Raw genomic sequence first — 13,075 nt, 5'->3', positions numbered from 1 at the left:
TCGGAGCAGAACCGTCTGTAGACATGAGGACCGACTCCATGTTTTTTCCGCTCAGTTCAGTTCAGTTCAGTTCGCATTGACCGCCACTGAAGACGCGCGCTGGCGGCGGACCAGAGCATAGACCAGAGGCCCTCACCTAGCTGCCCCCGCCCCGACAGGTCAGTTGTTTAACTCGGTTGAAAGCTCTCTGATAAACTATACCCGTATTGTCAAGTGCCAGATGCAAATGTGTCACCCTGGTGCGAACATGCAGTCTTTCTTATAACGTTACACTCACCCTGTTTGTTACTTAGCAGGTCGGTGTTTATTCGCTGTGGAAAATATCTCGAACAACTTGTCTCCAGGAGAAATGGCCGCCAACCAGGTATGGCGTTTGAAGCGATACGCCCGTTTCACCCCAGGTCTCAGAGAGAGGGGAGGAAAGCCTTGGACGGTATGACATCTGCTCTAAACTACACTTGTAGCCGTTGAAAAACATTATGCTAGCTAGCCGGTTGAGATTAGCTTTGTTAAGCTAATGCTAGCTCTTGGTAGTAGCAAAGATAGCCTACTGCAGTAGCCTGACATTCAGCTGACAGTGTTGCTGGTTTACGGGCTCAACATCATTGTGTGCACACATGCATTGAAGCTCCCTTCAAATACTGTTGGTTGTAATCAGTGTTTTGTTATTGGGGCTAACAGATAGGTAGTCAAAGGACAGGATGCTAGTGGCTGAGAGGTGTGTGTATGGCAGCTGCACTGATTCTGGACCTCAGCATCACTGTAGGTCATATGGTAAAAGTTGAAAAGAAGGAATTAAGGATCTTCAGTGTCTTTATGCAAGTGCTTTGAGGATCGTTGGGAACTAATATTTGAAGGGAATATGAGGAGTAAAGCTCCCTCTACAAATAAGACCATTAGACCAAATCTTTAAATTGTAAAACTGTTATAATCCAGGCAGAGATCCTTGAAGTGCAATATCTCCTCTTAGTTGAAATAAATAAGTAAAAAAGGTAATTCATTTACACATGATTAACGTTCACAACATAAGAATTGCTTCTAAATGTGTTATGAAATTCTAAGTGGTTGGTAAATTTCCCTTCATTGATAGACGAACAACAAATTATGTTAAAAGTGTGTGAGAGTTTAATAAACACTTAATAAACTAAATTTCTCAATGTCCTGTATGTGTTGGGTTTCAAAAATATTAGTTTTAATGGAGCTTGACAGATGGTTAAGAGATATGGGAATAATACTGTTTGCTTTGCTGTAAAGAAAAAAAAGACTGGCATATAGCCTAAGATTGTGGCTTTGTCTTTCATTGACTGCATCAGACTCTAGATGGCAAGCTGGAGCTGCAGTTTCTGAGTGAAAACAGGAGTTGAGGACTGTGAAACTGAAGTGTACCCTTGTACATTATATTGTATGACAACTCATGAGAGTTTGGATACAGTTGCACACACTGTCATTGGACCTTGTGGGATGTAACACAGTTCAATTTGTGAGCATGGAAATACATGAATCTGGCTGATTTTATTTTATTTTTAATATTGATTTACATAGGATCATGGAACTTTCTAAAAATAAGAAAATTGAAAATGACATAAAATACAGAGCATGTGACCAAGTAGTCCTTCAATGCCCTCAAAATCTTATGTGATAAAACAATGTCTATGACATGCCTCATTTAGTTACATTATGGTTTAACCAAAGACCTAATGCCTGCCAAAATGTGCTGTAGAACCATCATCAGATGATCAAGAAGATTAATCACTCACTGTAAATTTGCCCTGCTTAATATTCTCTTCTTTTTTACCAGGTGTATGAGACAAAAGGCAGTCAACCTGAGATTGTCCTTACATTTTTGGAATCTGGATATTTGCTGGTATCACAGGATCGGGAAAGTTTGGTAAGTAAACAATATGGCGTGATTGTTTTTATTTTTGTTTCCATGGATTGTCTCGTATAATGCTGAATCCGTGTCCACTCTATTGTGTCATCCAGCCTCATGCATGTCCATGTTGTTAGTGAGAAGGCTATTCTTTCAATTAACTTTTTTACAGCTCTCTGATGTGTGCAATAATTTAATACCATTAATTTACTTAATTTATGTTATTGCATATTACAATCCTACCAGTTCACTGCCTTTACTGTCTTTCAAATGAATGGTTTGAAATTCAACCCTTCGGGAAAGGGAATGGAGAAAAGATTGAAGTCAGATTATTTTCCATATGGTATTTACCTTAAAAAGAGTAGTTATTATTGATTAAGTTATGCTGAACTTGAAGTGCCAAATCACATGGACAAAGGCTATTCAAATGATGGTGGAGTAGTTCAGCATAGTAACCAGAGACTTTCAGCTCATACGATCCGATTATTCTGGCTGTAGACACTGGATTAGTAGCAGATGTCAGTGCATAAAACACTGTGTTGCATAGATGCTGCATGTGTACCTTTACTTGAAGCTCTGTTATTCAAAAAATAAATTGTGGCTATAGGGGAATTGCTTGAAATAATTTACGGCTGCAGCTGTGAATGTCATGCTCCGACACTGGCAATTTGTAGTACGTCACAGTTGTTATTATTGGTTGTCCTCCCCCATGTGGAGGGGACACTGAATATGAATTCTATTAATTATTTGTAACGCTATTCCAAAGTGGGATTCCTTGATGAAAAATGACTCTTCATTCAATTGTGTACATGCATCCTTAAATGCTTTGTTATGTTATTACTGTGATGGTGTTTCCTGACCTGGCTCCTCTGTATTCAGCCACACGTTTCTCAGATCTCGTTATTTGTGTGTGTGTGTGTGTGTGTGTGTGTGTGTGTGTGTGTGTGTGTGTGTGTGTGTGTGTGTGTGTGTGTGTGTGTGTGTGTGTGTGTGTGTGTGCGCTTGCATGCATGTGTATGTGCTCGTGCGTGTGTGCATATGTGTGGGCATATGTGCTGGGGTAGGGGTGGGGTTGCTTTTAAACATGTAAAGCACTTTGTGCTACATTTTTAATGTATTAAAAGTACTTTATAAATAAAGTTTAGTATATTATTATTATTATTATTATTATTTACCAAGGATCCCCCTTGAATTTAAAGAAATAAACAATTAGCTTTATGTAAAGAGACTATGTAGTGGCATTTTCAACAGCACATTTTCCAAAGTGGCAAACTAAAAAGGGATGCAAATGAGTAACAGAAATCTGCTTTCCAGATAAAAAGCTTCGATGGAAGCTGTATGAAATATTCTGCTGAGCAGCTTGACATTTCTGCTCAAATCTTATGGGACTTGACTGTGAGTGTTTTGGTTGGATCAAGCCAAATGTCCCTCATAACCTTACGAGTACAGGTTCAAAATCGGTTAAAGAACTTCTATTGCGAAAGATTTGGCTCACAAAAAGCTAAAAACCACCACATCCTTGGTTGAGATTAGGATTTGGGTGCAAGATTTTAATGTGGTTTATTGCAAATGCACTTTACATTGTTATCTTCTCTGTGCACTGTTTTTTCAACCTTGTGAGTTGTGTATATTAACTACTAGACAATTAGGCCGATTGCAGCTGTGGACAGTCATGGCAAAATAACTGAAGTCACCATCAAGAATAATGGTGAAAACTGAGTTGTAACCCCCTTTATCAGGTGTGCTTCACTATAGTAGTCTGGTTCAGCATGTGAAATAGTAAGAGAAAAACATGACTTGGCATTTTTACCAGGCCTAAGTTTGCTTTCTGCTCCTCAGACAAAAACTTAAATTTAAGGGACTTCTCAGTGCCTCATTAATGGTGTTCTGGCAGGGTACACGGCTATCTTGCTGCACCAGGGTGTTGAGCCAGACAGATATTCAGGTCAGACTGCAGAGAGCTTTCACCGAGGATGATAGACTGGTCTATTATAGCTTGGTGCAGTGAATGCTCAGAAACTTTCAATACAGAGAGCTCAGACATCTAGACTACATGATAAGGACAGAAGGAAACTTCTGGGACTGTCTTTGAACAATGCAGAAATGGGCTGTATTAGAGAAAGTCGGGGTGACTGTGGAGCTTTAGTGCTTTCCTTAAAATATAAATACTCCCGACTTAACAGGCATCACTGATCATAATAAAGATGATGATGTTGAATGCTATATCTCTTGAAAATATTCTTGCTGCATGTCAAATAAAGGGAAAAACCCACCGCAAGCCACTAGAACAGCTACAGCGCACCATGGCATTGATTCTTGGAAACCCCTGTTGGGAGATGAATGCCATTCTTCCAATGAATATTCCCTTATTTGGTCCTTTCATGATGTTTGTGAAGAACCTGTCAGTGCTAAATGCCCCAAAGGTGTATGCTTAGGCTTAAATCTGGTGACTGACTGATGAGGCCATAATGTGATTACTTTGAATACAAATAAATACCAAACAGCATGCTGCCATATGATTCAAATCATTTGTATGTCCCTCAGAAAATATTTACTTTTTAACTAATGCATTCAATTTTATTCCGCTGCAAAAGCTTTTCCCCCCTGCAACACAGTTAAGATAATTCCTCTTTGAATAACATAGCATAACAATTTAAATTTAAAAAAAAAAAAAAAAAAAGAAATAACTTCACTGGAAATGCAAAAGTCAAAACAAGTTAATATTTAAATTAAAATATTTAGGCTAGGTCACAATATCAGGCTACCATTTATTATTATATCTGCTTGTTGAATTGTTTCTATCATATGAAACAGCTTGTAAGCCCCAAACTTGAGGTTCAGAGGTTACTGGGTGAATAGAGACCCCTGCAGGCAGGTCCAGGTAATATTATTTTTCCAGTCTTCCTGATAATGTTAGAATACTTACGTGTGTCCTTGACATTTATCCAGTGGTTTGAAGTGAATGAGTGGAAATTGAGATGATTTTATTTGGCACATTTGGTATAGTTTTTACATTAAGTGTTTTTTGTTATGTTATCCAATCACTTAATGCAGCTTGTATGAAAACCGTTTGCTAAAGACTTTCATTCTCTGGTCCCTTCTCAGGATACCGTCCCATTGCTCTGTGGCTCAGACTCTATCAAGGTAGAGCAGAAATCTGATAACCTGATACTTCAATTTAATGTGAAGGTGAGTCGTGAGATGCATTGCAATCCCATGGTGAATAGTGGTTTCTCAGTGTCTGACCTAATACCTTAATTCACTTTGTAAGATGAAGATCCATGTTTACACGTGAGGCTAATAATGTTCAAGATCAATATGATTATTTTTGATACAGTTTATTCTAATGCCATAATGCTGAACAGCTTCACTTATATAATTCAGTTAAAATTTTAGGGTTCAGACATGAGTTGCCTCTGTGTTTACCAAACCTTTTTTTTTTTTTTTTGTCTGTCAGTTTTGGCGCTTTTCCACTACACAGTCACGGAACGGCACGGCTCGGTAAAGGTGTTTTTCCACTACAGCTGAGTTCTCTAGTTCCTCCTCAGTGGGGGCAGGGTAGTCGCAGGGGCGATCGCAGGGCCGCATTGTCCGTCTCTCTTTTTTCGATCCGTTCGTCAGCTCCAAACTCACTCGTCTGCACCTCGATTACGGACCACAGCGTGGTTTTCCACACAGCATCATTTAACTCGGGTGAAGGAATAACAACAGTCTCGATACAGATCAGTGGACGCTGTTGCCGCTCTGTTCTTGAAATTTCCGGGTTGGATTCTCATGTTGGACACAGCGCTCGCACTCGTCCAGTGACGATGCTCTGTCTAGTCAGTGGAAGGCAGTGGGCTGAAATTTAGTATTGCTTCGGCTCGCTTGGAACCAGGGCAGAGGCGGTACTAAAATAGTACCTGGTACCAGGTACTAGGGGCTAGTGGAAAAGCAAAAAAAGCGGGCCGTGACGTGCCGTGCAGTGCTAGTGGAAAAGCGCTATTTGAGATCAAATTTGTGGGTTTCTGCAGGGAGAGAGCCGCATGATAAGGATGCAGTTTGATGGAAGAAGCAGGGCAGAGGCTATAAAGGGGTGTTCAAGTGCTGTGGAAAAACTGATGGAGTACTCCCAGGTCACCACTCAGGATAACACCCCTCCACCCCATAATCAGCCCCCAACTGAGGTCTCTGCACCAGTGATACAGGTTGCCCACTTTACAGTTCACTAAAGGAAATGTCTGTGTTGGAACCAGCATGACACTGACAAAATGCATTTTCTATAGAAGTCCTCAAAAATACTCTTTGTGCGTCTGGTTTGTAGCTGCTGCTTTTTTCTGCCATGTTCCAAGTTTGATGGGAAGGAGCCACTGAGCTCTAAATAAGCATGTGTTCTTATTCTAGTTTCTAAATGTAAAAATACATCAGTGTCATGTAAATTGCCACAGTGGAAGTTACACCCACTGCTTAGTCGACATTATTGTCACAGTGCTGTTACCAGCTTTATGAGCAGTGGCCACATTGTCCTCACTAGATGGTGCTATTTGCAGTACTGTTTTGTTCTAAATGCTGACTCTACAACTGCAGTAGGTGGAGTGAGATAGTCTATATACAGCCCATGTATCATTAGCCAATCACAATGCAACATATGGTGTAGAATGCAGTATGTCCCAACCCAAACACACACACGCAGACAGGAATGTAGAACAATAATATAATTAATTTGTAAATACAACCATCAAAGTGGCATACCCCTTTAAGCCACCGAAGAAAGTAGTTCTTAATATTGCCTTTAACAGTCAAATTGTTGATAAGGAAAACAAACATTTTTGTCCAAAAGCTAAAAAACAACAACAACAACAACAACAACAACAACAAAAGAAGAAGAAAAAAAAAACATGTCATCAAAGCATTTAACCAGCTGAAAAATACACTCTACAAATCACACAGGGATGAGATTGTTGGTGTCTCATGTCAGTACTTGCCTTTTATTTATTTTCAAACTTGAAAACACTCAAGAGGATATGGTTAATTAGAGACTGGATTCTGAGTCAAACTTAGATCCAGCTCCTCTGGGCTTCATAACATTTAACACGAAGGACTGAGAAAGGAATGGACTCTGCCATGGGGTAGAATTTGACCTTTAACAAACAGACTCACTGAAGGAGTTCACAGTGAAGATGAAAGGGCTTTGACTGGTGGATATCTTTCAATTAGTAATGAAGCCATTGATTGGCCTCTTAACCCTGTGGTTTCATGCCGTGTTTGTCAAATCTTTTTTCTTCTTTTGCGTGTCACCCTGTGTCTGCAAACCTGGCAGGGGAAGGCTGTGGGAGCTGAGCCTGAGGTTGTCCAAGGACCATTGTCCATCAAGCGCCTTACACAGGTATTGACTGGGAAAAGTGGGAGGAAGTAAACAGTAAGTTATCCACAGCCGACAGCTGCTAAAAATTGAGATAGCCCCTATGCAACATATTAACTGTAAAATATGTGTTATGTTTAACCATGGAGACAAAGATTTTTACCGGGGTATAGGATGCTTAATCAATTTGTTGCTGTAAATTATCGACCATGTCTTAGTCGATCCTCAAGGGACTGTTTCCTATATTTTGACTCACTGAAATATTTTTTGGACCATCCACAGCACTTCCTGGGAGAGACTGCTGTGACTCTGCCTCAAATATATAGCCACGATTCTTTGGCACAGGGTGACTTGGAGCCAATCCTTCGTGTTTGTTTGCTGGATCCCAGCTTTCCTGCATTTGTGGAGAAGGTGGAGGGGGAGCTGAAGAAATTGCTTCAGGACTGAAGACTCCTAGCAACAACTGAAGGCAGATAGGTCAAGTCAGTGCAATGTTTTTCTTCTTATACAGTTTGTGTAGGCAGTACCTGTGGCGATTTTGTGCTGTTCTGCCAATGTTGTTTGAAATGTTGTTACATATTAGTTGTGATGATACACAGCCCAAAGAGCATGTTTTCAGCTGTATTGAATTTAGGTGTTCAGAGGAAGAATTTCCAAAACAAACCAAAAAAAAAAAAAAAAGATCTGGATTCATTTTTAAACGTTTTATTCAGAAAAAAAGTATTGGTCTCACTCATATGTTTGATCGTGGCTATATACTCTGGTCCCTCTGTTCCCACCTGAATGCAGGTCCATTCCCACCGCAACACACATGGATACATTGTATTGAAAGAGGAGTCATGCAGCTACAGCAGTGAATTTTGCTATGCCAGCTTCCAAGTGATCCCACAATATTAAAGCTTCACTGAGTAAAACAAACTGCCCTCCATATATCTATTTAAGAATACATATTGCATAGGATTATAGCCATGCTATACAGTTAAAGAGAAAAAATAAAAATCAATTCATGAAATTGGGATATATAAAAAAAATATTATTATTACTTTTTTTTTTTTTTTTACAGATTTCCTATCATTTGAACACTCATACTTTAACATATACAAGACACCTAAGTTACTCTGGAAATTAAGTAAAAAATAATACACATTATCATTTTAGTTTAGATAGTTAAACACACAGTAGTCATTTTCTGTTATCACTCTCAATTAAATTTAAATACTGCCAGTCATTGAAGCCCTTGCTTCACAATAAAAGATCTGTTAAAAGTGGACTTTTTGTCACAAACTCAAACAGTTAAATGACAATGATATGCTGTACAAATCTTTAAGAACAAAGTAAAGCAAACTATATATATATATATATATATATATATATATATATATATATATATATATATATATATATATATATATATATATATATATATATATATATATATAATTTTTTATAAGGATGACTCCATAAAAAACATAGGTCATTTTGGATGCAAAAAAGCCACACGAGGGATAACAACAGAAAATGTATATTCTGAGTATCCTATTGCGTAATTATCTTGCATGCATTGTACATGATATGTAATACAAAAGGGATCACCTCATTTGAGGACATGATAAAATTAATTAAGGAGACATCAACAGCACATTAAAAATGTGTACACCTTTGTGGTGGTTTTCATCATTATTCGTCATCCTGAAATCTCCATGTAAGACTGAATAAGGCATGCTTAAGACAGCCATTATGTTCTTTTTGTTGCCAGTGTTATGCTGATATTGTTTCTCATAAAATGAGATAAGATATGCTTTTTTGAAAACTGCCCGGAGCGCTATCCACCGCTGATACCATCTCGTTGTCAAAAATGCAGTTTAGCCATCTCACCTGTGAAGAAAATCAAGACAATATGTAACTATGGCTAATCCTGTCATTGAGTTCTATATTTAGCCCTCGTCCTCTACAACAGTGTCTTACTTGAGTAAATTGCTTATTTTGTATTCCTCTGGCGAATGTTTTTGTCCTTGTGGTTGTTTGTTGAATTTGTTTTCCTACAAAAAGAAGCAGTTTTAATTAAGTGACGATAATAACACAAAATACAGCACTGAGTATATTATATACGTATATATATGTATATATACACACACACACACACACACATATATAGGAAGAGGGATATTCATTTACTTACATTGGCCCAACTGGTTCATCGTCTATGACATGAAGACAGAACAGGACAGAAACAGAACAAAGACAAATATGAGATACAGATAAAATAAAAATACATGTTGTATGTCTCAGTACATTTTCACAGGCAGCTATTAGTTTACAATCATTTCACTATGATATGAAAATTTGTTTGAGATTGAATTTTGAAACCATCCAAAAATGAACAACAATACTGTGTGATAAAGCAGCTGAAAGCCCAGATTTCTTTGTAACATTGTAATACTGATGAAGTCGGAGTCATGCACTGGTGGGAGGCTCTGTCATCAGAGAAATTCGTGTCAGTTGCTGAACAGCTTTACTGTATATGCACAAGTTCTGTATCTGATAAACAGCCTCAGAGAGAAATTACTAAGCAAAAACAAGAGTGTAGATTTAGACACTTAGTTCTTACATTAAGGAAGGTTTCTGGACCACACAAAACTCATTCAGAAAAAAATATATAACTGTGCTTTAAATGGTCAGCGGTGACATATTTTTGTAGAAGGGCTTCTTCTGTGAAAAACTGTGTTATGATCTTGTAAACAACCACAGCTTTATCGCCAAGCATTTCTAATTTAACCTCAGATGCCATCTGAATCTCAAGGGGTTCCAGTTCATTGCAGACTGAGCATATGTGTAGGAGAGCTACAGATGGCTCACTTAAAGCCATCTTTTAATTACACTAAGAAATGTCATAGTGATTCTGGAAATGCCTAGTTCATGGTTGTGTTATTATAACTGAATTGGCATTAAAGAACATGGAGCTAGTCAAAGCTTTCAGAGGATCAGAATATAGAGGTTGTATCAGTTCCCTGCAGTGCACAGTGGTTAATGTCCCTGTTCAGTGCAAATTTCATTCAGATGTTCAACATTTAATAACTTCCTCATTTGTGCAAACATGTGCAAAAGAAGCTTATCCTCTCCATACAGCAGTGCAATAAATAACATACAATAGGCTGTCACAGTCAGAGATACTGCAGGAAGAGGAACTGTATAATGAATAATACTGAATACCGTGGCACTGAGTGACAGGTTAGTTCGAAAACTCACAACCTCAGGGTTGACAAGGTGGTTGGTGTTTAGCATACAGATGACAATATGTCAACAAGTAAGTAACCAGTCACAGTGAGATATTTTCCATGCAGTTACAAATCTGAGATAAGCAGCATTAGCAGCATTCCATGGCATTAATATGGAGCAGGTTATGGCAGTTATATGTTAGACAAAAAAACATGGTTCTGTGATCATTTGGAGGAGAATCCGTTGGCATATCCATCCTTTTCACATTTCATATGCAAACACCGCAAAAGCTACGTTTGCTTTGCAAGCACATAACAAATAACAGATTTTTACTGTGTGAGGTGCATAATAATCATTTGATCTCTGTTATCTTTATTTTTTCAAGTGAATTGAACAGACTTTGAAGTGACATACAGTATACCTTATGTAGGTGCACATTTATTGAATCTTGTGTTGAGCGGTTGTGTAGCAAATCGTCACACAGCAAAATCTGTAATTTTTAGCAACTGGTTTTTGAAACACAGGATAGAAAACGTCAGCCTCTGCCTCAGAGCCTTTGGCTGCGTAGTATAAAAGTGTTCAAACACAGCTAAGCCATCGGGAGACCAGAACTCATAATGCACGCAGACAGGGGCCAAAACCTCTGGGAATATGGGATGCTAAAAGGAGATTTTAGAGAGGCTGTGTGCATCGTGAGCAGGGAGTCCTCATTCCTGATTTGAATGGCATAAACATGACAAATATAATCCACCTTAATCTCTTCATTTTTCCGGTAGATGAAACCAAACTAGAGGCCATGCACAAAGCTTACTTCAGCGGCATAGTTTGTGCATGTATTTTGAGCAAGCAGTCAAGTAGAGCATTTTTCATTTGTTATTTTTTTCTCTAAGTATCAAGTAATTATGCATCTTAGAAAATAAGCAAAGAATATTACTTTTTATCCTTCACATGTTAAGTTAGAAGTTACAAATGCCTTAATAGATTATAGATAAATATGTGACAAATTACCGTGCCAAGCCAAGGAGATCCTCCTACAGAAATCAATTCCATATTAGCATTAATACTATATTAATATAGCTTTAAACCTATCTACAGCACTGGTAAATGTTCACATTAAATGACATATGCAATAAGTTAAGTATCAGTAAGCACTGTTTTTATACCACACTTAATAATTCATTCATTTTGAGTGTGTCACCCTAACCCTGACTGAAGTACAGCTAAAGTGTCTATGAGGAGTAAAGAGGTAGAAAATGACAGGGAGAGGAAGCCTCACATCTAAGGAGAGTTTGAACATTGAAATCTAAGATAGATTCATCTACTTAATATTCCTTCAACCGAGTAAATCTTATTTTGTTTGTGCTGCGTAAATGAAAAGCAGAGTGTATACTGAAGGTTTATTTGTGTAGTCTGCATTAGACTGTGGCGTACAACTATTGCCCAGCTGGCATGATTCATATCAGGAGGGGGAGGGGGTTGTTGTGGTTCTGCATTTTTGCTTGTGTTCATGTTTCAAATGAAAAGTAGGCGGTGCTTCATGAGAAGAGGTCAGACAGAACCTTTGCTGCCTTTGGGCTTTCTGGACAGCTCTCATCGTGTCACATTCCTATCATGTGATTTTTTTTTTGTCTTCCTTCCGAACAAGGGGTTAATTGACCTATGGCTAAGCCATGCCCCCAAACGCGATGAGCCAATCACAGTGCGCATAGCTAGCCCATACACTCAGACATTCTCTGCTTCCACGTCCATTGAAATGCATTGCAGTTAGACAGTTTTCATCCGTTTTTATATGTTTTTTCTTGACATTTTAAGTTTAAAATAGTCAAACGGTGTGCATGGGGTACATGCAACTCCGACACTAGGTATCCCGAGAGGCTGGGTGACGGGGTGTATTTTTTTTAAACTTTTCCCAAGCCACATCTCAACCGAGAGAAGTGTCTGCTCTGGATAAAGTTATGCGGTAGACCACAACACCAACTAAACGTGGATAAAATTAACAAGGATGTCTACATCTGTTCTAAGTTAAGTCAACAACGTATTTGAGGCAGCATATTGTCAGAGATGTTTAGATGTTAGCCAGTATCACAACTTAGCATAAAGTCCACTAGCTTAATGCTAACGTATAATGTAAAACTCCATAGACAGGCTAACAGAAATTAGCCCGTCGTTATCGGCGTTTTGCGGCAACCGACAGCCATAACAGTAAACCTAAGTTAAGTTTTGGTGACTTCGAGATGATATTTAATCTTTCTGTCTCCAAAAATCATCAACTGCCTCCTGTGAAATGTCTCCTACTGTGACAGCTGCCATAGCGCCTGTCACTGAATGTTGACTGTTTGTCTGAGTGAGTGGAGGGGGCGGGGCTTAGCCATGGGTCAATTGTGTCATTGGATGGAACTGAACTTGCATAGAGGGTACAAGAATTTACTAAACGGATGTTGAATTAAAATGAGTATGTACAGTACATGTCTTCAGTGGTTGAAAACAATGAACAAATGAATGAGTCAATTGATCCAGTACTTGTAATTACTTTTGTATTTCTTTGCCCACACTAGATGTGGTTTTTATATTTGTACATAGTGATCAGTACAAAACTGCAGATTCTTCAGTGTACAGTAACCTCAATTAGCCACCAGAGTAGGGACCTT

General features: G+C 38.5%; 2 protein-coding genes across 2 annotated transcripts in view; one reads left to right on the top strand and one right to left on the bottom strand.

Moving 5' to 3' along the window:
• Positions 1-349: 349 nt before the first annotated feature.
• rec114 (REC114 meiotic recombination protein) lies at positions 350-8,518 on the top strand (the record flags this gene model as incomplete). Its single annotated transcript, XM_084001564.1, has 6 exons — positions 350-364; positions 1,799-1,897; positions 4,976-5,059; positions 5,884-6,057; positions 7,170-7,235; positions 7,494-8,518. The coding sequence occupies 6 exons, from the start codon at positions 350-352 to the stop codon at positions 7,656-7,658; spliced, it is 603 nt and encodes a 200-aa protein (XP_083857690.1). The 3' UTR covers positions 7,659-8,518.
• Positions 8,519-8,671: 153 nt separating this feature from the next.
• Positions 8,672-13,075, bottom strand: part of LOC310984190 (neuroplastin-like) — a 33,450-nt gene continuing 29,046 nt past the window's right edge. The window contains exons 7-9 of the mRNA XM_083969339.1: positions 9,391-9,412; positions 9,177-9,250; positions 8,672-9,086 (exon numbers count right to left, since the gene is read on the bottom strand). Of these exons, the coding sequence (XP_083825465.1) occupies positions 9,190-9,250; positions 9,391-9,412 (83 nt within the window). The 3' untranslated portion in view covers positions 8,672-9,086; positions 9,177-9,189. The remainder of the gene's footprint in view (positions 9,087-9,176; positions 9,251-9,390; positions 9,413-13,075) is intronic.

This window comes from Trachurus trachurus (assembly GCF_905171665.1).
Source record: "Trachurus trachurus genome assembly, chromosome: 3".
Lineage (NCBI taxonomy): Eukaryota > Metazoa > Chordata > Actinopteri > Carangiformes > Carangidae > Trachurus > Trachurus trachurus.
Note: the sequence above shows the minus strand (reverse complement) of the source record. Positions and strands in the feature narration are given on the sequence as shown.